The sequence below is a fragment of the Lacerta agilis genome, chromosome 13 (assembly GCF_009819535.1).
Source record: "Lacerta agilis isolate rLacAgi1 chromosome 13, rLacAgi1.pri, whole genome shotgun sequence".
Lineage (NCBI taxonomy): Eukaryota > Metazoa > Chordata > Lepidosauria > Squamata > Lacertidae > Lacerta > Lacerta agilis.
Genome location: NC_046324.1, coordinates 42,650,163 through 42,677,386, shown reverse-complemented (window position 1 = coordinate 42,677,386; position 27,224 = coordinate 42,650,163). Strand labels below are relative to the sequence as shown.

At 41.7% G+C, this 27,224-nt stretch overlaps 1 protein-coding gene across 4 annotated transcripts in view; it reads left to right on the top strand.

Moving 5' to 3' along the window:
• The window catches only part of USP22 (ubiquitin specific peptidase 22), a 102,950-nt gene that overhangs the window by 36,227 nt on the left and 39,499 nt on the right, over nt 1-27,224 (top strand). For 3 of the 4 annotated variants that reach the window (XM_033167801.1, XM_033167798.1, XM_033167802.1), the window contains exons 3-5: nt 3,222-3,335; nt 3,831-3,875; nt 9,154-9,255. In XM_033167801.1, coding sequence (XP_033023692.1) covers nt 3,222-3,335; nt 3,831-3,875; nt 9,154-9,255 — 261 coding nt within the window. The remainder of the gene's footprint in view (nt 1-3,221; nt 3,336-3,830; nt 3,876-9,153; nt 9,256-27,224) is intronic. The other variant, XM_033167799.1, reaches the window with a different exon arrangement.

The window sequence follows — 27,224 nt, the reverse complement described above, 5'->3', positions numbered from 1 at the left end:
CTTTATGAGGCTCCTAACATCCACCCACCCTATTGCTATAGCAACAGTTAATTTGTATGTAACTGTTATATAAGCAAGTACCATATTCAATGCAACAGTTAAAATTGGCATTTTATTTTTTAAATCTACATTGATAATAAGCAAGGAACCTTAGTTTGTAGGTTAGTTACTATAGTCTTCTTTTAAGATTAAGATACATAATATCCCTAACTTATTTTGGTTAGGCTTATAATGATTATAATGTTTAGAAACAACAGCAATGCACACTTGGAATACCTGTAGTGGTACTTCTTTCAATGGTCTATTTTAAAGATAAAGTTTATGAAAGGTATCTGGCCACCGTTGAAACACAGTGTATTGGCTTTGTTGGAAGAACAGCTTCTCTCAAAATGTGCTTTGGGAAATCTAATTTAAGATATTTTCAGATACTGTCTGAACCTTCGCATACATTAAGTCCTTCAGAATTCAGGGCTGCTATACCTGAAGATTTGAAATTGGATATTTATGGTTCACATTCCATTTCAAAACAAGATGAGAAAAAAGGAGGTTATAATAGCTTGGACTTGTATCTTGAGGTTCATTTAGCTCTTGTTATATGCAGGCATTGCATTCAAGTCACCTTGGTTTCTTCAGGCTTACTGTACCTCTGGCATGTGTGAATTAGATACAGTGGTACCTCGGTTTATGAACTTAATCCGTTCCAGAAGTCTGTTCTTAAATCAAAGCCGTTCTTAAACCGAGGCATGTTTTCCCTAATGAGGCCTCCCGCCATCGGTGTCCTTCCACCGTTCGGCTTCTGTTCGTAGACTGAGGTAAAGTTCGCTAACCTGAACACCTACTTCCAGTTTTGCAGAGTTCGTATACCGAATAGTTCGTTAACAGAGCTGTTTGTAGACTGAGGTACCACTGTATCTGTTTTTAGCCATGTCAGCTTAATTATCAGCTGAGAAATAGGGCATTTATCTGTAATATGAGACAGAACACACTGGCAGCTACCTGAACCCATGGGAGGTTTGAAATCCTGGTTCTCATTTTTTATGGGTCAGTGTGGCACCAATCTAAGCCAAATTAGGATGTGGAACTGGTGCAATAAATTTATTTATGTGTCTTACATCAGTCTGAACTGAAATTTCTTAATGGATTTGTGTACATAATATCTGTAAAAAATGTAAATAGCTTGCGTTGTCTTTATTGGGAAGAGACTGATTTGACTCTGTTTTTGGAGTTCAATGCATCTTTAGAGGGCAACTTTGGAACCTCCATTTTCAGCAAGAAGTAAGTATTAGCAGATAAAAACCAGCTGATTAATTAGATTGAATCTGTTTTGTGTAAGAATACCCTGTAGGTTTTAAAGTTCATATGATAACACTAAAGAAGTGCATGACTTCAAGAGCTGTTTGAAGATTGGGATAACAAAATATTGTTGAGAATCTGATATGATTCACAGAGGAAGTTGCTCCCAGTACCATTCACCACAAGGAAGCAGCTTAAGGTCCAAATAGTTTTCTGTTGCAGAAGATCAGTAAAACAGTTCTGGACATAGTTATTAGGCTTTTGCAGATACAGATACATACAAGTACAAAAAACCTCCCTTGCTCCAAATAAACTTAGCAATTCAAGACGTAACACCAAGCAAGGAACACCAACAGACTGATGAGTCACAGACTAAGTCTGCTGAACTGATAGGCATTAATCACCCCTTCTCATGTCCAGTTACTCTAACTGGGGGCGCTAAGATGGTGTGGCAGGGGGTGCTGGAGGTGTAAATGACTACCAGACTCTGAGAAGCTGGTATCGCTGGATCAAGTTCAATAATTTTGTTGATTTAATTAAATTAAAGATTTTAAATTAGACTTTGAACAAATGTGCAGTTGTTACTGTTTTGAATTTAATTGTGTTGTTAATCTTCCTTAGTAGGTCATGCAAACCACTATTTTGAATAAAGCTTTTTATAGGGTGGGGTAGGAAGCACTAGGGATGAGTTTATTGAAACCAGGGGAGCAGTGGCCGAAAAAGTTTGGGAACCATTTTCTAGGTGGTGGACTATTCATTCTGCATTGTTCCAGAAATGTACACCTACATTGTTAGCTGTAAATGTTGTATTTACACCTGGGGACATGTGGGCACATTTAGAATATTTAGAAGAGTCGGACACGACTGAACAACACAGTGGGCAACAACTCCTCTGGCTGCTACACCCCTCCCCAGACTAAGAGAGCGAGAGAGCAAGCATGCATTTGCACAAATTATTTGCTTTTCCATAGTGTCAGGATGAAAATCGTAACCAGTAGAATTAAAACAGATCTTCTTGCACTTGCTTGATTTTACATGAATTTCCCACCCCAAACCACCACCCCTAACAGTGATGGACTGTACAGTAAAAAACACAGAAGTAGTGCTTGTCAGCACCATAAAAACTTTGATCCAAGGCATAGGTGCTCATGGATTCTCTTAAATTTTTACATAGGATAACAGCAAAACCACCAGCAAATTGCGGAATACATCTTTTGACACAAGTGACATAAGATTTAATGGATAAGTGGCTTGGTTCCATGTTTTTGCACCATGACAACTCTGGAAAATAATGAATCTGTGATTTTTTGTGATTTATTTACCAAATTAAGAACCCTTAAAATATTGAATGTGCTGATGTTCATCTTAGAAAAAAATGCTTTGGTTATATTTGGGATATAGATTTTTGCCCACTTCGATCTCTCAGGCAGAAGAAGTACAGTAATTCTGTCACTAGCCTAGCTTTGATGCAGCTTTCTATAATTGAACATCTTATTTCATTTTTTATAACACTAGTGGACTGCCTTTTTTATTTGCAAGCTGTTTGTTTTCTGTATCTTAGTCCTTATTAGAGATTTGCCTGTATTTATATTTGAAGAGAAGGAGTTTTTATCATGTTGTCCATGTTGAGTTCAAATCTGAGTCCATGGCAATGAATAATTTTAACTACCAGGAGAATCTGAGAAATATATTTTAAATGTTCATTCCTTAATTTGTCTGAGAATACTTGTTTGTAGAAAAGGTTGTTGGCATTAAAAGTGTCATGTGACATAATAACACTTGGTATTTTTGTTCTTCCTTCCCCCTTTTAAGGTCAGGGAATATGTGTGTAGATGCTATTATGAAAGTCAATGCCTACATTTTTAATTTTTTAATTTTTGTGTGTTTCTCTTTCCAACCCCCTTCCCAACCACCTTATGTTTCTGCAGCCATAGACCTTTTGTATGGGGGTATATACTGCTTTATGTGTCAAGATTACATATACGACAAAGATATGGAACAAATTGCCAAAGAAGAACAACGGAAGGCTTGGAAGCTACAAGGTTTGATTTTATTTAAGTATCTGCTGAAAGAATGCTCACTTTCATTTTTAGTTATACCTGGCCTTCCCACCCATCAAAAGGTAGAAATCAGTAATAGGGAAATGGGGTACCAGAGCAAGTTGTAGGAGCAACAAATGTAGCGATAATTTATCTTCAGAGGCTAGACTACTTAACATGCACACCTCATAAAATTTCAGCCAACCTACACTTTTAAATTTTACTTTCAATGAAATAACCCCTTCTCTTGTGATTGTGCAAAGTTAAGGATAAGATAGAATAAATCTACTTTTAAGCATAGCAGAAAAGAAATCTGTTCCCTTCCTACAAAGTGTCACCTCTATCCCTGTGTGATTATCTCATAGAATGTGCCAGCTTTATAAGCACACACTCTGTTTACACATATAGTATGTATATCTGTAACTATTTACACACAAGTATATGTACACACATTTGTTTTGTTATTCAGTTTGCTTTCCCTAATTTTTTCTTTTTTAGCCTTCACCCCAACAATGGTTTCTCACTACCAGTGTACAATGACAGGTAAGAAGTGTGACCTGGCGACGCATTTCACTAACAAGCGTCCCTTTGCTGATTATCTGCCATTTTAAGACAAGAATCATGGTTTACAATGCTGCTTTTTCATTTATAGATTGCTTTCTTGTTATAGATAATGTGTATCAGGAGGTAAAGGGTGGTAAACCTTTGCATGAACTTCCTATGATTGACCTACTCCAAAATATGCCCTTCATTTTTTGAGAAGAAAGCAAAACTAAACATTGTTCTGTCCAAAGTGAAACATTTTTTAAAGAACCTCTGTGTCAATCTCTGTTTAATTGGTTCAAGAAAATGGCTCTTAAAATAAAGCCATATCACCTACTCTCGTGTGATAAATATTGCTGTAGGCCTGATAGTGTTCTTCATCTCTCAAAATAATGACTACTAATATTTTGAAGTAGTTCAGGCAGAGAAAGGGGGGAAAGAGTGATGGATTTGAGAACAAGAAAATCATAGCATACAATGTTTCATGCAAAATTCATTTTAAGGTAACAGTGCAGAACAATACCCAACAATAAATACTTTTGAAGGTATTTTTAAACCATGTGTGCTGTGTATGGTAATCAAATAACCTGTTAAATGTGTTAATATGTGCTTGTCTTTGGCCCAAGAAGTAATTAATTTGAAAGAGCAAAACAGCTGCACTGGACAAAAAATATAAATTGGTGACTTGTAGTCTGGCATTGATAGCCCAATACTAAACATGCAGCCAGGTCTCATTAATGGTTGTATGGCATACTTATAGTTGTAAATATTACATAGAGTTCAGATGATATCCTTCATGAGTCCCCAGGGTGTGTGTGTGTTTAAAAACATATTGCAAAGGAAAGAGAAAATGTTCAGGTATATTGTTTGTTATCTTAGTATGGGATCAGCAGGCCAGTGTACCATATTTACACGAATCTAATGCGCCATCAAATCTAATGCATACCTCAGTTTTCAAAACCTTGAAGCCAAAAAAGTATTTGTTGGTGCCATCAAATCTAATGCCCACCCTAAATTTTGCGACGTAATTTGGCCAAAAAAGTGTGCTTTTCATTCAAGTAAATACTGTATTTTTATATTGCTGGCTGCAAGATGGCAATAGTATTTTAAGAATTAGAATCGAAGCACATGAGAATGCAGAATGTTAGTGTAGTGGTAAAGAGTGTGATCTAATTGTCTCAGCGTAAGACTAGGGCTTCCATTAAGCTGCTGTCTCTCATCTACCTGCAGTATGAGGATAATACTCATCTAATTTAAGGGTTGTAATGATAAATTATAGAGGAAGCTTTTTATAGCCCATTAAGACTATTTGCCTAACTAACCCAGTATTGTTCCCCCGATTGGCAGCAGTTCTCCAGTGGTCTTGGGTAGAAGTCTTTCAACTTTCTATCTTGATACGTTTCAGTGGGGATACCAAGAATAGGATTGAGCCAGGGACATTCTACATGCAAAGGATGTGTTCTACTGAGCTATGATTCCTTTTTTTAAAAAGCCCAACAAATTATTATGAAAGAGAGAAACACATCATTACCCTCAAATCCCACCCTTTCTCCCCAAACCTTAGAATGGGACACATTTTATCCTCAGAGAGCCTTCTGAAGTAGGCTAAGCTGTGGGTTGTATCCAACAAAGGTATTTAGTTAGTGCAAAGACTTCTGCCTGTGTAATTATCTTTCCTCTCCCTCTCCTTTCCCTGTCCACCCCCATGCTGCCCCCCAATCTCTTCTGAGACCCACCCCCACCCCTGAGCAGATTTGGGGGTGACATGTGGGGGGAGAGGAAATATTGTTGCACAGGAGTGCTTGCCCTAATGAGACAACTTTTGTTAGATACAGCCCTGGTGAGAACACAATTGGCATAAGATGACCCGGTGGGCATCATTGCTTAGGTGGGATTTGAACCTAGGTCTCTCCAATCCAAGACTTGCCCTTTATCCGCTATACTCAACTGGCTTTGGAACTGTTTGGAATGCTCATAGAGAGCTCTGTGAATGCTTTGTTACTATTAAGCAGCAAGAGCTGTTCAACAGTGAAACAGACAGCCTTGAGGATGATGGCTGTCCTTCAGTGGATAGGCATTTGCCATGGATGCTAGAGACTCATCCTGCATTGCAGACCCTGCACTGAGCAGGGGTTTGGATTGGATGTCCTTCAAGGTCCCTTCCAACTCTGATTTTACATTGCAAAATGAGTTTTATATTCAAAGTGTGGTGTTTTTATCATTTAGAAGAAAAACCTTAGCTACACACAGTTATCTGTATATTCCTTTTAAATTCTGTAAATTTGTAGAACCAATCCCTGAATGCTTCAGTGGTTAACACTACTAAAAGTCGCTGTCTGAAGCAGCCACTGGCAATTGGAGAATACTGAGCTTACGGTATTCTTTGATCATTTTCAGTCTGTCAGTTTCTGTGGTTCTAGTTTTAGGTTAGTCACTACTGTTGTCATTATGTTAATGCACCTAATTTTATGTCACAACAGACCATGTGCTGAAAAAGCAGTTGTATATCTGCTAAAATATTGGCATCAGCATTCTTACATATTTGAGTGGTACCTTGCTTTGTTTTAAGTGTTTCCTAAGAGAAATAGGAGACCACCTAAGGCGCCATTACAGTTGGCTTGCTCTCTAAAACTGAACAAAACTCATTTTCTAAAGAGAACCTAGAAACCTAAGCTGTTTTGCTCTAAATATTTGTCCATGTATATAACTGTGTGGTTACTTTTCTGTTACTGAGCTGGCCAATTGTTTCTGTTAAGTAGTTGGGCACTAATCCACACAAACATGTATGCCTATTTCTGTTTGATTTGCCCTAATACATGCTTTCCTTACATACTGAATATTTGTTTATAATTTTTGTTCTGAAGTCTCTTTAACAGGCTGTACCAGGTTAACTCCTTCATGCTAACTGTAGCATAACTTAATACAGTGGACGCTCGGGTTGCGAACGTGATCTGTGTGGGAGGCACGTTCGCAACCCGCAGCGTTCACAACTCGCAGCGCTGCTTCTGCGCACGCACGGGTCACAATTTGGCGCTTCTGCACATGCGCCAAACCCGGAAGTAACCCATTCCGGTACTTCCGGGTTCGGCGTGGTGCGCAACCTGAAATTGCGCAACCCCAAAGCGGCCGTAACCTGAGGTATGACTGTGTTAGATTTATAATGTTTTCAATTAGTTAAAGCAGCATTGGGTTGTGGGAGCACACGAGTTTCTGTAATATATGTGCTGATGGACAATTTTAAATGCTGTAGTGAAGATGCCAGCAAGAAGCATCTGGCTAAGTAGTTGTGTTGTAGGTATTAGGTATTTGTAATGGTACCTCATTCATCATTGCAAATGCAGACTGTATAATGTACTGAAACACTGTAGCCACTTAGCCCAATATTTCATGGAAATTAGTTTTCCCTTTATTTTTGTGGGTCATATTTTTCTTATTCTCTTCAATTGTTAGGAGAAAAAGATGTTGATGGGATGTATGCTTTGTTGAATTTCACACAAGGAACATTCCATTTATTGGGAGATCACTTATGTGGAGTTCTTTTTGGCCATATTCTCTGCCATAAAAATGGCACCCAATGTGGTGCACAAGTTAAAAAAAAACCATGAAAAAATATTGGAATAAAAAGTTCCTCAAACATTTTTTTAAAATGGAATATCAAATAACTATTACACTTCATAGCACACTATACATCAGGCGTCCTCAAACTTGGCCCTCCAGATGTTTTGAGACTACATTTCCCATCATCCCTGAGCACTGGTCCTGCTAGCTAGGGATCATGGGAGTTGTAGGCCAAAAGCATCTGGAGGGCTGAGTTTGAGGAAGCCTGCTACACATGCTTACCACCTGTTTTACCCTGGTACCTTGCACAATGCATTTGCTTGATTGCTTTCTGTACTACCACTATGAGCAATATGTATTCCACGCAGAACAAGATGAACTTTAATTGGCTTTAAACTTCATTTTTACAATAGTGCATTTCATAATAGTACCCAAATGCTTTTATGATTAACAGTAGCCAGTCTTGCACGTTTCTCCATTGGGTTGCTTCTTAGATCATTATTGGTCCCATAGTATCTCAAACTTAAAAATCTAGATGCATTTGTGCACTTGGTTCCTGCATCTAGTCCATTTTGCTAACATCCTTTCTGAAGAACAATCTCTTCAAACTACGGCTTTTCTCCCCCACAAGCATTGTTGCTTTGTTGGAATGACAAATTTTCAGCTATAGCTCTTTGAGATAAGGATGGTATTTATTTATTTTTTGTTCCTGTTGAGAGATGATAACTGCCCTAAGACATTAAAATCAGTGCATCTAAATATTTTTCAGGAGCATGTAGATTAACTGAAGCCTGGAACCCAAAGAGCTTCTTAGACTCACCCAAGGGGTTCATGCTAGCCAGATTAAATCTTTTGACTTCTCTTTGAATACTGATCACCAGAATGGCCTTTGAAACATCTCTGTTTCAAAGCTGCTTTACCGTCCATAGGGTACTATTCTTTGAGAAGGATGAGTCTAAAGCTGCCTTCAGGTCGTATAACTTAATTTATGGTTCTTTGAGTCCTGACATATATATTTCTGGAGATCCAGTCTGCAGTGACAGTTTCAAGGAAATACAAGGTGTTCCTTGATATATACATCCCAAAATGTGTTTCCTTCCTTCCTTCCTTCCTTCCTTCCTTCCTTCCTTCCTTCCTTAATACACTATTTGGTATCCCTTCTTACATACCGGTATCTGATTCTATCTTATATCTCTTAAACATAGGTGTGTAGCTTGTCTAAGAAGTTGGGTTGCTTTTTTGCTGTATTTGCCATATTTTATTGAACAGAGCTGGACACAGTGGGGCTGTTTCTGAGCCCATTTGTATTTAGCTTCAATGAGTAGTTGTGCTGGCAGGATGACCTCTGTGAACCCAAAGAGAATGGTGGGTGCTCGAAACAAATTCCCACATGAAGGGCAATCTGTTGTTGTGATTTTAATTGAAGGTTTTTTCACCCATTGTTGCGGGTGGAGAGTAGAGAGAGAACTGTTACTTGGAAACGGGAAGGAATTCTATACAAGTAGCTGCCTTTGTGTGCTTTTAGTACATGTTTATGGGAACATATTGTGAAGGTCAATTGCTGCCTTTCTGAACTATAGAGAAAAGCAAGCCTACTGTTGGGGTAATATGTATGGGGAATCCAGCTTAATGGATGGTACAGTTTATGTTGCAATGTACCCTTGTAGCTCTTTTTCAAGCAACCCTCTGAAGTACATATATATTTCTCTTCATTACTCAGGTATTGGAGAGAAGTATTCAACGTGGGAGCCAACCAAACGAGAGTTAGAGCTGCTTCGACACAACCCCAAGCGGAGAAAAATAACTACAAACTGCACCATAGGTAAGCAAGAGTCTTCTGTTTCCATGCCATTCTACAGTATTGTGGTCAGTATCCATGTTTCGGGATAACATTTTTCCTTTTCAAGGTTTAAATGCATATCCATTTTCTATTGTTTTCTGACCGGCCCCATTAGTTTGACTGCACTTTGACTTCAGTCCTCTCCCCTGTCACTTAAAATACTTAAGACAGTGAATCTTCAAAGCAGGAGACTTGAGTTCTATTTACACCAATCCTAAGGAGCAAATGTGTGAATTTCCCCAATAGGAGAAAATCTAAAAAGCTTCTGGAGTTTTGCTTATCCTGTTTCAACTCCTGCAGTTTCCATTACAAATGAGTTGTGCGGGTACAAATCACGCAGCCAAATCAGAGTGTTTGCTTAACTTTATGACCGCAGACCATTAGCAAAGTGTAACATGTGGCTCTTTTTTTCTGCTTCGCTTGTGACAGACTTCAAATGGAACTCTTCAGATTTCTGCATTTCTTCACTGATTATATAATATGGTTATTTCATATTTCTATCCTTTAATCATTTGTATGTTCACTTTAGACCTAAAGAAGGGCTAATTTCAAAGGCAGGTATGACTAGAAGTTTCTAGGAAAAGAGGATTTGCATAAAACAATTTTACTTCTGGACCCTTTTTAAATAATGGATGATCTGCCTGTCAATCAGTTGTGCCCTATGTAGAAGTGACTGTAACTGTCTAAAGGTTTTGTGTGGTTGGGGGATTGCAATTACATGCCCCTCCTAATAAGGCACACCTGACATTTTTTCAGGTGCCCAGTTAATACAAAATATCCCCAGTTTTCAGAGGGTAACAAAACTCATGGATTTAGGACTATTTGAGTTCAGAATGAAGACAGCTGGATGATCTAAGAGCAGGATAGGTGAGCAAAACCCAGCTTCTTCAGTGCATGTATCAGGGGTCAGCAAACTTTTTCTGCAAGGGGCCGGTTCACTGTCCCTCAGAACTTGTGGTGGGCCAGTGCGCGTCCGCACGCACACATGCCTTCCCTCCCTCCCTCCCTCCCTCCCTCCCTCAGAAACAGAGCGGCTGAGATACATCTACTCACTGTGTTCAGACAGAGCGGGCTGGGCTGGGGAGGGGGCACCCCATCGGCACTGGGTCAGCTTGCGTGGAGGGGCCGCAGCCACCCCACTGGGAAGGGCCCCTACCCCGGGGTGTCCATGACCATGCTGCTAATGTGCCACCGTCGAGCAGCACAGAGGAGTCCTCCTCCTCCCTCTGCAGGCTCTCTCCTCCTGCTTCTTCCCACCCCTTCACTTCTCCTCCTCCCTTCTCAGAGCTAGACGTCAACAAGGTGCCGTGCCCTGCGCCTCGCCCCAAGTGGAGCAGCAAGCCTTGGGAAGGGTCGCCATTGGCCACTGACTTGCGTCAAACCGGCCAATAGAGGGGAGGACTGAGGTTGCTAAGGCTTTCGATTGGCCAGCATCATGAAAGTCTGAGCAACCTCGGAGCATGCTGGGAGATGTAGTCCCGGGAAAGCACCTCTCCGCAGAGCTAAACCGGCGTGGTGACCGACGGAGCGGGTGGCCCCCGGGCCCTAGTTTGCCGACCCATGATTTGATTCTACATAACACTGTATAGAGCATGTTTGGAGACTCTGGCTCTCCAGATATTACTGAACTACAGTTTCCATCAGTCCCTGTAAGCGTGGTCAGTGGTTTGGGGTGACTGGGGCTGTATGAGAATATGTCCTTGCTATCAGTGTTGCAGGAGCTAATGAACAATAACTTTCCTGTGCCTCCTCTAAGCTATGAGCTGGCAGGGTGGTGGAGCAAAGGTCCAGTGGCAATAGCAACAGGCACCCCAAGCTTCATTTTGGCAATCTGGCTAGAACTCCACATGCACTGCAAAGTTACAAGATGGTAAAGCTCAGGGTTGGAGCTTCTGCCAAAAATGCAAAAGTGATTTTGGAGTGTGTGTGTGTGTGTGTGTGTGTGTGTGTGTGTTATTGTGTCACTCAGTATACACAATTTTGAAAAAATGCCCATTCATTTTTTATGAGTATTGTGGGTGATGTAGCTGTGTTCAATTATTGGTCCTTATTTTGTTTTTAATCACTTATCCTTTAATTTCTCTTTACAAGCTCTTTAAAAGTTAGCCCAGTCATTCTCAAACTATGGGATGGACTCAGGTCTCTTGAGATTGGGTGTGTTCCTATGGTAAAGTCTGCTACTTCCTATATATTTCTCTGTGTGTGGCTTTAAGAGGGAACACAGATACCCTGCTTTATTTTCCTTCTGATGCCAGTGTGGCATTACTACCCTGAGCTACAGATTGCTGCAGCAAGCAGTTCTGTGCACAACTTGCACAAAAGATAGCTATGCATTTACCTGTGAAAAGTCTAACAATCTACAGCCTTTGAGAGCTGTATAGCCCCATCAAGGCAGCTCACATTGCAGGCTGCATTGCACCGAGGGAATTTAACCCTCTACCGTCAGGTGGGATTAAATGCATCTAGACAACACTCGACAATATTCGAAAGAATTTTTGTGCCAGTCTTCATGCTCCACATAGTGCATAGCTATGCCATGTAGAATTTCAGTGCTCCATCCTTTGTTTTATGGCAATTCAGTGCTTTTATTTCATTCACCTTTTGGGGGCAATTTGACTCCTATTGTGGAATGACTGAAAAAGCTGAAACAACATTCACACAAGTTGTTAGGGTCAAAGTAGCAAAATGCTGTTTGAATTTATTTGTTTATTGTCATGTCTGCATATGTTTAACGTGTTCTTTCCTAGTTTCATGGGAAAGGAGCATGGGGCATGACAACACGTTTTTGTTTATTTTCATCATAGACAAATTGTCTTTTAGTGGTATTAGGGTCAACCGTACCTCACAGGTTTATAAAAGCCCTTCATAGACCTAATTGTTTTTGGGTTTTTTTAAAATTCAAATCTTCCATGTGACCCAGCAAAAGTACCCCCTGTAAAATAATCCTAGTAATTTGGCGTTTGTGGTTATTGTCATTGCAATTGCGTTTGTAAACATTTGTAAGCAGCATGTACGCTGACGTCAGCCAAGTGCCTGACTTAATGGCAACTCTTAAGTCAAGAACCATTGGGTGCCCAGTTTTCTATGTTCATGTCAAGATGAGAGTTACATTCAGCACTTCTAGGACACAATGTCTCACTGGCATTTTTCAAAAGAATCAAAGTCCTCAGATAGGACTATCTGTTTCAACACTTGGCATTACATGTGAACCTGGGTTTGTGGTTTATTTTGGGGAGACAAATCTCAAACCTGGGCTTGTACGTCACACTAAGCCAAATTATGGCTTAATTTTAGGTAGCACAGCAGCAGCAGAACCAGAGGAGGAAGAAAGTGGAAACTCACACGCTGGCTTGTTCTCATTAAACCATGATTTGGCTAAGTGTTATGTGTGAACAAGACCAACTGTTGCAGTTGTCTTTTTCTACCTTCAGCTACTTTTTCTTCTATCTATGCTCTTCTCTTTCTCACTTTAGGCATGTTCTCTCTCTTCTCGCTTCCTTTTCTTCAGCCTTTCTCCTCTTACTCTACTTTTAAAAAATATATATATATATCACCTTCGTTTATTTTTCATCACTTCAACTTTTGCTGACACCTGCACATCTGCTTCATTCTGGTGGTTCATTGATGAAGATACAGTCTAAGGTTTATTCATATATTTCCCAAGAAATAAGGGGCAAAGATAGGCATTTTCAGATAGCCATGTCACTTTCTTTGTTGTTAATCTCCTTTTCTTCAAGCCTACCCAACAGGGTGAATAAAATTTAATGATTTTTAAAAACAGTTTTTATATTTTAAATCAGATTTTCCCCAAAGCTTTTTTCAAATACAAAGCTTCTCAAATTAACTAATTAGGTTAATATTAAATCTTGATCAAAACTTGTTAGCCCAACAGTTAATTTCTAAACTGAATCAATGCCTCTTCCAGATAGTTTCTCAGATATGAATATTTACAAACCATAGGTATTTAATTTTGATCTGATGAAAATTAGCTACTCTACTTTGCCCCTATCTTATATTTCATTCTTGTTTTGCTGTTTTGGTTTTTGAGAGTGGGGGTGGACCAAGGCAGAGTAGAAAATAAAGGAACAACACTAGAAAGAAGAAAAGATTAAATTTCCCAGTTTACAGGTTCCTGTATTCTTACAAGATTGTGAGAAACAGTGTAAATTAACATGATTTAGTGGTCAGATTTGCACCATTGTACAAATATATGAAAAGACAGGAAGCATCGGTGGAAATGCGATTTAAATCAAACATCTTGTCATTTTAAATCAATCCTCCCTACTAACCCGGTATTTCTTTTGGCTCCTTTCTGATGTCACAATTCAGCCACAATTCCTGTTCTTATTTGTCTGTATAATTGTGGACTGGGCCTGCCACTCTCTGTATAGTCCTTAGTTGCTGGCTCTTTATAAATAATACGGCTTCATAATTGCTTTTGCCATACTGTGTTAGTGTTTTGAAATTTATGTTTCTAGAAGCCTATTGCATAAATAATGGAAAAGTTTCACATGTGTAACTTTGGGGTTTTGTGGCTAGAATGTATTTCATTTCATTTCACTTTTAATTTGTATTCCGCCTTTGTATATTGCTATACACAAGGTGGTTTACAACAACAGAATATACCGGTACACCAAAGGTCACATAATAATCCGATCCAATAAAAAAACCATAATAAAACATAGCTTTAAAATAAACAACTTATATCAAATAAAGTAATATTCAACAATCCATTAGAATATAATAGTACACAATAAAATTGACTCTCATAATAACAGCAAATAATAATTAAATAGAAATTTAGAAAGTTCAATAAATGATTACCAAACTATAACCAACAGAAATACAAACAAGTCACAATGCATAAAATACACAATGTAGGTTCAAAGAAATAGTTAATATATAATAGAAAATAGAAGCTCTGTCAATACTGAATAGCAGGGGTGGTGTGTGAAGCCATGCCTGTACCTCAAGAATGGTCAAGTTGTTTGGAGATGGTTTAACTGATTGCTGATAGTTTTATTTTGAGATTTGCCGTTTACCACACTGTATTTTGCAGCCCCTTTAAAATATTTAGGGTGAGATTCACCTAACCAGCCCTGCCAGTGGAAGCCCTGCACATGGACTTTCCCTTCTCTTCTACTCCTGTGCCTTCCCAAATTGCCTCAGGTGTGTGTGTCAGGAGAACCCCCAGAACAGTGCATGGAGGGAAAGGAGGATTGCTCCATCTGGCAACCTACAACATACGCATAGATGGAAAAGTGCAATATTAAATTCCATCCCCAGTGCCTCTTAAAAGTCTTTTGACTCCATGAAAGCTCCTGTGCCATTGTAGGGGGGAGGCTCCTGAAATTCAAAGCATAAGGGGAAATGAGTGATCTTTATTTCTGAAGGCATGTTTTTAAATAATATCTTCAACCGAGCCTTCAAATTTTGTCTGTGTCAAGATTTAAAAGTATCTAAATCTATGTGCCCAGAGAGTTGGGGTTTTAGGGCTACATTTGACGGGGGGGAAATGATTTCTTCCACTAAAGTACTTTTCCTGAGGGAAGTGGGGATACATACCTGCTTCCAACCATTTCTCAGTGTATTACCTTACATACTAATTCATCAGCATTACATACAGTTACAAATTGCTGTTATCTGGACAGCCCCTCCACATGTGTTCGTTTGTATATATTGTTGGCTATTCAGACGACATGGCTTGCCTTCAGGTGGGCATTAGTGAATCTGTTTTAATCCTTTTTGGTAAGAAATAATTGAGAAGAAATGCTTTCCTCCCCTTTGCCTCATTATTTCTTTATCTGTCGCATTCTAGGCATGTATATTTCTTTGTATAGACTCTATTATATGTTTCCCAAAAGCACACATGAAATTTCACAGGTGGAGTGGTGGGGGCAGATGGTAGGTTGAAGCCGAGAGTTTCATGCTCCTTTGGCTAAACAGTCCTTCTTCACCCACCCTCCTTTCTCTCCTGTGCTGCTGTACATTCTGCTTTTTGCTCTTTCCCTTACTGATGGGGGCGGGGAGAGTATTCAAGATGGAGAGCCAGCTGTGTTTTGCAGAAGGAGTGTTGAAGTGGAACTGGGAAGGCAATGGTGGCAGAGGGTGTTCTCTCAGTCTTTCCCCCATCCAAACCCCTGGCAAGCTATAGACATTTTGTTTACGTCTGTCATGCTTGGTCCATCAGCTTCTTAAAAATATCTACATGCCCTATTGTTCAATTTGGAAGAAAGTTTGCCATTTCGAAATGTCCAGTAATACATTGATTAGCTTAAAATGTTGATTGATTACACTACCTGTGAATTATATTAGTCAAAGTGATTAAGAATACCGTGCAACACAGATATTTAAACATTTATGATTTTATTTTATGCACTCTTGTATCTGAAGAGAAGCCTGGAATTCTTATCTTCATACCTAATCTTAGGGTATCATCTCTATTCCCTCCCCTCCCCTCCCCTCCCCTCCCCTCCCCTCCCCTTCCCCATTATTATTTATTTACTTCCCCTTCTGTTTTGGGATTTTTGTGCTAGATGTATATGCTACTTAGGCCAAGTTATTATGAACGAACAGGAAATTACATGATCAACTTATCATTACTTGAAACTGTTAACAAAGCCCACTTTGTATAACAGGTTTTCCCTATTCTTTATCCAAGAGCTGAATTCCTATGTCCTGCTTAGCTGCAGGCTCTGTGCATAAGTGTTTCTTAAATCTGAATTTTTGAATATCCCAGTATTGCAAGTCTGATCCCCCCCCCCAATCACCTGAAAGTATAGTAATTGTTACAGACTGAAGAGCCAATTTAAGAAATGATCACAATCCTTTTATTTTGGAAGAATGGAGGTTTAAAGTGTAATTGTTCATATATTGCAGGTAATCTAGTTATTGTCCACAAGGGCAGCAGAACCCCAGAGGAAATTGTGTTTCTCTATATTTTGTTGCAGTGAAAATGCAAAGTATTTTACCAGAGATCGCTATCACTGCAAACCAAGAAATTTTAAATATTATTGGGAAATGCTTAAAAGAAATCAGGCAATTATAAAGATTAAATGTCATAAGGAATGAGTTTGCATAAATGTACTCCGGGTGGTCTGTTGTTTAGTGCTTGTGACATTGACAGTACACCTTATCATCAAGTTTTATGCATGTACTGGTTGGCGCAGGTAGAATAGCTCAGGAGCACTCACCTGGCAGTCTGCCTGCCCTGTTTCATGCACATTCCTCCCTCGTCAGAGCATTCTGTTATTGTTGCAGTTCATTTCTATACTGCCTGTTGGTCAAAATGGCTCACAAAGGTTCACACCTTTGAAATAGAAAATTCAAAATACTGGACTTCTTTTAACCTTTCTTTAAAACTCTGTATGCCTGTTTCCTGCAGATTGATGCTTATTTACATGAGCAAAGGTAAGAGCTTCTCAGTAACCTTTCACTGTTCTTTGAAAGTGTCAACAACCATGTGGATAGGAGTGATCCAGGGCAAAGAGTCTACTGTCCTTGAACTTTCAGAAAGCTTTTGACAAAGTTCCTCATGCAAAGGCTTCTGAATAAACTTAGCAGTTATGGATAAGAGGATGGGTCCTCTTATGGTCTAGTAACTGTGAAAGAACAGAAAGCAGAGAGTAGGGAGTAGGAAAAATGGACAAGTCTCGTAATGTGTAGTAAGAAGTGAGGTTTCCCAAACCTCTGTATTGGAGCCATTGCCTTTTAATTTGTTTTTAAATGATCTGGGGTTCAGGGAGTACAGTAAGATGGCCAAACTTGCTGATAACACAATTTTTCACGAGTTAACTGGAAAGATATATTGATTGTGGTGAATGGCATGAAAATGAGAACTGATGTGTGGCAAGTGGTGTGGGTGGTAAATTTTATGCTTGGGAAAGTTAGAAAAAAGGTTCAGAAATAAAATTCTAATTTATGGCTTTATACAGATGTGACCATGGTTGGCACACAGTTCTGGTTGTCACATGTAAGATGTTAAAATCTTAGAATTTGTACAGTAGAACTAGAGAATATTCAGAGAAGGCTGACACACTGTTCACAAATCTGAAGCACCTCTCTTGTGATTTGGAGCTTGTTGTTGTTGTTGTTTAGTTTAGAGGGGACATTACCAAGAATTATAGCATTATGCAGGATGTGCGGAAAAGTGAGTAAGGAGAAGGTTTTTTCTCCTTTTTAACATTAGAACTTGGGGGTTCTCCAATGAAATTAAAGGGCAGGGGAGGAGTTTCAGTAGAGACAAAAATATGTATTTCACATAATGTGTAGCTGTGTGACACTTGGTAGATGCGTAGTTATCTACGCTGAGTTGGACAAGCGTATTGGCAAGGAGGCTACAGCAACAGCTTGCCTCTCCAAAAGGGTATGGGAGAATGGGATGCTAATGATCATTACCCAGATGAATGTCTACCAGGCTTGTGTGTTGAACACATTGCACTATGGTACTGAGACGTGGGCAGCTTACACCTGCCAGGAGTGATGCCTCTAAGCCTTCCACATGCGCTGTGTCAGGAAGATTTGGGGCATCACATGACAGGACACAGTCCCAAACAAAGATGTGCTCTCCCAAGCCCACATTCCTAGCATGTTTGCACTCCTGTCTCAGTGACGTCTACGCTGGCTTGGTCATTTACACAGAATGGAAGACATGCTCTACGGGAAGCTGACTTCAGGCACCAGGCCTGTTGACTGACCAACTCTGTGTTACAAAGATGTCCGCAAATGTGACATGAAGTCTGGCAACATTAACTTCACCATGTGGGAATCCCCTTGCAGATGACGGCAGTGCCTGCAGATGATCAGTCAGGTTGTGTATCTGCAACAGTGACCAGAGGAGGGAGGACTGCTGGGAGGAGTGCAGAAAGAAGAGACACCATGGTACACATGCACCAGCACAACTGGATACTTTCATTTGCCCTAGCTGCAACAAAACATGCCTCTCCTGTATCAGTCTCTACAGCCACAGCAGGCCCTGTAACTCTCCAACGGTTTGACTTCACCCCGAAGGTGCACTCAGGCCCGTCTTAGAGGGATCGGCCGCCCTGGCGCAGCGATCCCTCGGCGCCCCAGCCTGCCGCCTCTCCGCCCGCCTCCCTCCCGCGCTGGCCGCCCCTCGGGGGGGGGGGTGGGCGAGCGGAGATGAGAGGCGTGGCGTTGGAGCGGGCGCCCGCGCTCCGGCGGCGGAGGATGAGGGGCGGGCGGGCTGCAAGCCGGCCGCCCTCGCCTCCCAGAGCCCCAGCTGGAGTGCTGGAAGGTCGCGCAAAGCCTCGCGCCGCTTCAGCGCTCCAGCTGGGGCTCCGGGAGGCGAGGGCGGGCGGCTTACAGCCCGCCCGCCGGCGCGCGAGTGCCCGCCTGCCCGTGGCGGCGGGGGCGGGTTGGGGAGGGGGAGCCCGGTATTCCGGTGGGCTCGCGGGGGCGCCCCTGGGGTGCCCTGCGCCCTGGCGCGCCGCGCCACCGGCCTCTATGGATGAGACGGCTCTGGGTGCACTCTTCCATTGTCTCCTGAGACGGATGAATGCCAACCGTAGTTACCTTACAGAATTTGATTTTAGACGATGTGGTGGCTACAACTAGCTTAGATGATTTTAAAAGCGGTTTGAACAGATTCCTGAAGGATAATGCTGTGGTTACGACTGCTTGTGGGGACTCAGGAGCCCAGTTATGTCAATCCTTGCCTGCAGAGCTGGCAGCCCCTCACCGTTTGTCAAACACTCTTCCTTGTTGAGTGTTCCCTCAGCCTCCTCTCCCCTCCCCTTGGGAGTCCTCTGGGCAGCTGCTGCCGCCACCCCTAATTTCTGAGTTGCCCCACCCAGCCACCCCAAAGAGAGGTGCCTTCTCACACTGCCCCCCAGGGGCCTGGGAGGAGGATGCCCCCAGCCTTAGCGGCCTGACAGATACTGGAGAAAGGTGAATGTGAGGCCAGCACCTTACCTTGGGAAGCAGCAGTGGCAGCGATGGGCACTCAGCTCCCAGGCAAGCATTGAACACAGCAAGCACAAGAAAGATGAGAACAGTGCCTGCCTGCCTGGCCTCCCATTAGTCTTTCCATTCCCAGCAGCAAGAGCTGGTGGGCTGGCTGGCTGGGCTCCCTCACCCACTTACTTGCTTACTCCAAGGCTGCCTCAACTCCTGGCAACCAGCACCCCCTGGCCAGCCCCAAAGGCAACATTCACCAGGGGAGCTTGTAGCCAGGGCTGCTGCAACAAACAGCTGTGCAAGCCTTTGGGAGGCAGAGATGCCAGAGGGCGTAAGAGGAGAGAGGGAAGAAAAGAGGGACAGAGGCCAGTGTTGCCCGTGGTACCCTGACCGTCTTTCAAGACACCTCAGGGTGCCACGGCACACTGGTTGAAAACCCCTGTTGTAGGGAAAGGAAGCTGGACTAGATAAGCCTCTAAACAAGCAGGGACCGCCTTACAAGTATGGGTAGAAAACCAATATCAAACGTACATTCTTGTGAAGTACTAGCAAGGTATCTTTTCCCTACATGTTAATGATTGGAAGCCATAGTATTCTGTGGCTTCTATAAACATTTGGTTGACAGTATAGACAGGTTGTTTCCACACATGGTGTACTTTTATCTTTGTTTGCGTAGAGGAAATACAGGCACCCCCCCCCCACTTACGCAGGGGTTATGTTCCGGGTCCCTGCACACATAAGCAAAAATTGCGCAAGTGAGGAGCGCACCATAAAGCAACAAAACATAGCTGGTTAGCTTATATAAAACAAGCTTTATAGACATGGCTCTGAGTCTAAGGCTTCCAGTCTAAGGCTTAATTGTTCTGTTGTGGCATACCAGACAGCCTCTGCATACTCTGAATCGGAAGACTGATAATGTTTTGACTGGATCACTCTTGAATGTTTTCTAAAGTTGATTGAAACAGAATTATGATTTTCCTCCTGTTTTCTTTTAATGTTCAAACTAATTTGCAGCAGTAGTTATAGAAGCAGTGAAAGGAGGGAGGAAAATTCAGTTTCTTGTTGGTCTCCTTGCACAACTTATATTTTTGTACTGTCTCCCTCCTTCCTTCCCTCCCTCCCTGCCTCCCTCCCTCTCCTCCATAAGATCAGTACTCCTCAACAGACTGAGGTATTAGCTAGGGATCAGCCTGCCTCTGATTAGCATATGAAGTGACTTTGTGGCTGAAGACTCTACTGCATTACAATAGGTGGCATTAGGTTCCCAAAGCACATGGGTAATTAGCTAGAGCCACCTGGGATTCCCATTTGCATTGTTGCCAAAAATAATAATAATTCTAAAAAGGCAGCGAGGAGAAACTTTTTGTTGTTGTTGTTTTACTTAGCCCCCCCCCCCCCAAAAAAAGAGGACAAAAAGGGAAGGAGTTAAAATGCTTTTCAGGAAGAATGATGAGAGCTGGGGGAGGTGCCACAGACAATGGCAACACAACAGTGGCAGGTGGCTTTTGCAGCTGTGTGACACTCGGGCCCGCATGACCTGAGAGTGAAGCATGAGTGGAATAAATATTGCAATAGTTCTTCAGCATAAAGGTGGCACAGGCAGGGAGTGTGTGCAGAACAGTGGCCTGGAAATTACTTCTGGTTCTCTAGGCAGCAACCAGAAACACTGCTTCATCTTTCAGTATTGTATAAACTATGCATGAGCTTCTGTACACAAGGGCCTAAGTAGAGATGTTGGGAAGATGTGGAAGACTGCCTACTTTTAAAAGTAGAAAATGTGCTACTTTTTTGCCTGTTTATTTTGCTTTCCAATATCTAGTTCAGATGGTGAACAAGAGTAAGTAACCATCAGCTTTGGTTACAAATTCTAACAGGAGTGGGCTAAGTGTTGGTAATTTTTTTTTTACTGAAGTGGCAGTCTTAACAAGCATGGTTGAAAGTGGTTTTTGCTATCTCCAGTTTTGACTTAGAATACACATGTTGAGTCAAGAGTGGCATAAAATACTGCCTAAATATTTTTAAATTGCATAGTATAGCTTAAATTTACTGGGAAATGAATAATTAGAGCTGTCCCCTAATTAACCTTTTTAATTAACTGATTTGCTTTCAGATTGCTGAAATTTATATTTTATATCTACGCAAATGATGTAAGGATATTTAAGACCAATTTTTTCCGGACCAAACTGCAGGCTCATCCATATTTCTGAAAACAGTTTAAGTTCTTTGCATAAACTGTTTTACAGCAGTACTAGCAAAATCACCCTCTCACAGAGAACTTTTGGTTGTGAAATAAATGTAAAATTCACATTTTAAGCCCTGTACCAGTAAATACTTCAAGTTTTTCCGGTAGAATCAACTGACAGGAAAAAAATAAACCTTTCTTTTATTCACCAAGAATATGTTCTAAAATAGACCAGTATTTTTTTACAGCAGATACAAAGATCTAAACACTGCTCTTTTTGAAGTTGACAGCACCTTAACATTTTACTTCTAAAAAATGCAGAGAGGTAGTTTTGTGCTTTCAGTTACCACTATCTCTTCAGTCTTTCTAATACTTGGGCCTTTGCTTGTCATCTTTGACTAATACAGTAATAATGAGAGAATTTAAAACCTTGATGTGTATTTTTTTCCTCCAAAAAAGAAAAGAAAAAGGCATGTGTATAAATGGCCAGAAAGCTTTTCTGAAAGCAGACTGCTCCAGGAGGCTCAATTGTACCAGCCATCTGTGACAGAAGAATCACACAGCTGCTTCAGAGTTCTAAGAGGTTTGTTGCTTCTAGAAATCTGTGGTTGATGTTAAATTTTAGTCAAATCAAAGCTCCCAGATTTGCTGCCTAACGGGATGTGTCTAATCTGGTGATTTGGATGCAGTTCGCTTAGGTTTTCAATACCTAATGATGTTCATATGTCTGGTGTGATCATGCGCCTTAGTGACGCTACTTGCAGATTTCCATTTAGGGGATTGGATGATAAATCACAAGTTCAGAAATTAACTCTTCAGAAAGTTTGTGGCATAGATGCTAAGTTATATAGGATCTGTTGCTATTCTGAATGTTCGCTTCCTCTCCCTCCCAACCCGTTTTATGAAGAACTTCCAACATTCCTTATATTATGGCATTTAGAACTGTGTAATGTAAAAAGATACAGAATGCTTGCCTGTTGGTTTACAGTTTTACTAGTTCATTTTTTTGCTCTTTGCTACCTGTTTTCCTGTATCTGATTTAGCCTCCAATGCATGCTTGTTACCAAGATTTTACTGTTTAGGAATGCAAAACACACTCATAACATTTGTTTGTATTTTAGTCAAGAGAGTTGTGCTTATGTAACCGTTGGCTTTTGCGGAAGTTTTGAATTATTTATTTATTTGAGCACATACTGGATTGGTTTGATTTTGAGACTTTGTTTTTCCTTTATACAGAATGTGAGCAGCAGTGGCTTTGTTTCTCACTTCCAGTTTTGGATTTGGGCATTTTTGGAAGCTGAGTTCTTGAGAGCATAGAAAGGGGGCATACATAAATAATGTGATGTTCAGGTCCTGAGAATATCTGTAGTTCTTTTACATAAATGGACTTATATATTCTGTTGTTTTTATTCATCACATTCATAATGTGCCCCCCTTAAAGCTTGGAACACTAGTAACAATCATTTTTATTTAAAACCCCACAAAATATATATGTGACTCAGTCTGAAATCTAGTTAAATGGATAAAGATATTCTGGTGTGCCTTCTAATGGATGAACATTCGGTCTGCAAAATTTTGAAGTACATATTTCAAAATGCTTTTTGAAATACATTTGCTAATCACAATACAGTACCTTAGTTCTGTAGTTGCAATGTACTGTACTCAGAATGAAAACTGCTCTCCTTTTTGTTGCATCTTGTTTTCCTTACTCCTGGAAAGTAAGCTGCTCCCTAGGAAAACAAATATTGTAGCATCCACTTGCTTATACAATGTAATTTAGTTCTGGATCTTGCTACAGATTTTTATTTTGTGATGAGTCATGCATGAACCATTTTTAGAAACGTAGGAAACAGCCTATGACGTCCTATTCTTTCTCCTTCTAACTCAGTACTATCTGCTTTGACTGGCAGTAACCCTACAGGGCGTAAGGCAGGGATCTTTCCCATCACTTGATACTACGCCCTATTAATTGAAGTTACTGGAGAATCAGTGTGCAGCTACCTGTACAGAATGCATGTGCTCTGTCACTGAGCTATGGTCCCATCCAACGGGGCAGACTTTGGTAATATGGTGCCCAGAGCGAAGACAAAATTAAGTGCCCCCCATATATTTATTATTTTCACAATAATTCATTTTTTTATTATTTTGCACCCTTTTGGCTCAGCGCCATGTGCTATTGTATAGTGGAGGGTCACAGGTCTCCTACCCTACCAAGAAGTAGGAATGCCACAGCCTCTCGACAACCACCAAAGAGGCCCCATCTCTTGTGCTTACATACCTGGGGTATACATGGGGTAGATCAAGACCTCCAAGACAGGTAAGAGTGTTCATATGGGACTAAGCAGTTTCTGATATAATTTGGTTCTAAGCCATTCAAGGTTTTAAAGGTCACCACCTGCAAAACCACAAACCAATGGCAAACGTTATTGAACGTTGACAGTTTGCTAATAGTGGAATGTGGGAGATGGTAATGTTTCAAACTGTCCAGAATAGTGTTGAAAAAGAGAGTTAATGCCACAATCCACCTCTACAGCTGAGAGCAATTGCTGTCTGGCAGAAAGTAAGTGGTCTGCTTGAAGGGTTCAGTTGATCCTTTTTTAAAATGCTGCTTTTGGTTTACAATATACATCTTGGCAACCCATGGGCCATGTGTGACCCAGAAATCTCCAGTTCAACCTATGGAAGTACCAGTACCCATGCTGCACTCTTTGCCAATGTCTCCTGTTGAATTTGCTTCCTCCCTGTTAAGGCTTACATTCCTCAAAGTCCACTGGCATATACCAACCACAGCTTTCTTCCCACAACACTTGGCCCTTGAGGGCAAGAAGGTTTTCCCTCTCGGCATAATACGGTTGGTTGTCTCAATTTATGCCAATCTTAATCCTTTAAAAATACACTAAATTCTCTTCAGGAGTGCATGTCTCATATTGTTGGAATCAAGAGGTTGATGAAATCTCTTTAGCTTCTTTCACTTTTGGATGTCTAATCTGAGTAGAAGAAATCCTACCCAGGAAGGACCAGCAAACTTGATTTACTCATACACAGTTTGCAGAGCATGAAATTGAAGATTACAAGCATCAGATTCACTGAAGTAAAAAATGTCCTGCTGAAGGGAATTTTGCTTTGGCTGACTCCTGAAGACCGAGTGAGATTTAAACTTCATGAAATTTGTTTGGGAGAAAGTCTGATTAATTCAGCCACAGCAGCATTTACCCTTTATCAGAAAACTTATGTATATACAGGTGAAACTCGAAAAATTAGAATATCTTGGAAAAGTCCATTTATGTAAGCAATTGTTTTCATTAGCTACTGGAGTTTAATATATGAGATAGACTCATGACATGCAAAGCGAGATATGTCAAGCCTTTGCTTGTTATAATTATGATGATTATGGCGCGCAGCTGATGAAAACCCCAAAGTTGAGATTGTTAATTTGGGGTTCTCATCAGCTGTATGCCATAATCATCACAATTATAACAAATAAAAGCTTGACATATCTCGCTTCGCATATCATGAGTCTATCTCATATATTAGTTTCACCTTTTACGTTGAATTACTGAAAGAAATGAACCTTTCCACGATATTCTAATTTTTCGAGTTTCACCCGTACTTCACACAGAAAACCACTTAATCATATAACCACTAGCAGCTAACTTGGGGATTTGAAAGTGAGGAGGAGTGTCTTTGTATGTTACAATGGGGTATAATTTATTCTGCAATCTCTTCCAACTTTTTGATGCAGATATTTTCACTTAACTGGTGAAACAACTGTGTGATAAATCAGTGAGTCACGGAACTCTGTGTGTGTCTTCAATTATCTGTGCACCCAAGACAATGTTAACTGTACCACACCTGCCTTTTATTATGCTTTTTAATGAGTCACTTGTTCAATGTGGGTGGGAGGAAAGGTATATCTCAAGTAAAGGATTACTCTGTACCTCTGAATCTAGTTGAAGCGTCTCATCTCCTGGACAGTTGATAATATTCGGTAGTCGTTCCCCCCCCCCTCCTCATATGTTTAGATCAGAATTAAAAGACTTATGGTGTGCTTGCATGTACTCTGTACCCACATTCCTCTGAAACCGCTGCTTCTCCTCCCAGCACAGTACTTAGCTGAGTCAGTAACAGGTATTTCTACTCATCAGTTTTGTGCAGATATGCCCAAACTGTGGCTAATGTGTATGAACAAGTGATGATCTGCAGATTGTTGTAAGTTGCTTTTTAGGAAGGTCCTACATGCACATCCTAAGGGACGTGGGTGACGCTGTGGTCTAAACCACTGAGCCTAGGGCTTGCCGATTGGAAGGTCAGTGGTTCGAATCCCCACGACAGGGTGAGCTCCCGTTGCTTGGTCCCAGCTCCTGCTAACCTAGCAGTTCGAAAGCACTTCAAAGTGCAGGTAAATAAATAGGTACCGCCGTGGCGGGAAGGTGCACTGCTCTGGTTTTGCCAGAAGCGGCTTAGTCATGCTAGCCACATGACCTGGAAAAACTGTATGCAGACAAACGTCGGCTCCCTCGGCCAGTAAAGCGAGATGAGCGCTTCAACCCCAGAATTGTTTATGACTAGACAACTGTCAGGGGTCCTTTACCTTTACGTTTTTACATGCAGTCAGCCATTTGGTCCACTGTGAACTGCCAAATGAAAGGTTGGCGGTGGTGTTTTTTGGGTGGAGGGAAAGTATGCTCCGTGTGGCAAGTGGGGACATGCAGACCACTTGCCTTAAATTGCAGCCTCCATACAGAGTGATTTGATGCAGCCCACACAGCACCTGCCAAGTTGCATGCACCAGCTTTTCCATGGCTGACTTTCAAGAACCTTTGTGTGTATTGCTGGCAACCCTTCAGAGGTCTCTTCTCCTCACTAGAGTAGGCCTGGGCGATATATTGGCGAGGCGTGATACAACTTGTTCCTCCCTCTGCCTCTTTAAACTGCTTGGCTGAGGAGCGTGCACTGCCTTTGCCTCAGCCAAGCAGTTTTACTGAGCCCCGGACCCTCCGTTAAAGTGCCCCCCCATCCCAGCTGAGAGAGCCCGGATCCAGCTCCTGCTTGCTCACGAGCAGGAGCAGGAGCGTGGCTGCTCAGTGCGGGCTCCGTTACACCTTTCCCCCTTCCCTGCCAAGGCTGGCACCACACATGAGCCAGTGTGGTGTAGTGGTTAAGAGCGGTAGACTCTTAATCTGGTGAACTGGGCTCGCGTCTCCGCTCCTCCACATGCAACTGCTGGGTGACCTTGGGCCAGTCACACTTCTCTGAAGTCTCTCAGCCCCACTCACCTCACAGAGTGTTTGTTGTGGGGGAGGAAGGGAAAGGAGAATGTTAGCTGCTTTGAGACACTTTTGGGTAGTGATAAAGCGGGATATCAAATCCAAACTCTTCCTCTTCCCTCATCCGGAGTCAGGTGGGCTCAGCCAGGTGGTACAAGGGCTCTCTAATGGTGCTGCCAGGCCCAGTGCTTGCCAGCACCCTCACCTTGCAGACTTCACCTGGAAGGGTGGGCTGCGTCTTTCCTCCCTGGGTAAATGACCACCCCAGGAGAAAAGAGGCAGCGCCCCCACATGGGCAAAGGCAGTCAAACACACAGAGCCTGGCGGGCTCTATGCACTTTGCTACCACTGCCTGGTCCATCTTTGGGGAGTGGGGGGCAAGTGAACCTCATAAAGGAGCCCCATGGTCCCTGTTGCTCACGTGTGAGTGGCAGGGACATCAGGGCTCGCTCAGCTGGGGGCAGGAGCCTTTCTGCCCCTCCCCCCAGCTGATCAGCAGGCTGGGGCCAGCGGCATTGGCCCCAGGCTGCAAGGCGCTGGGGTGAAAGTGCCCTAGCTCCCGCGGTGAGAGCTGAGGCAGTTTC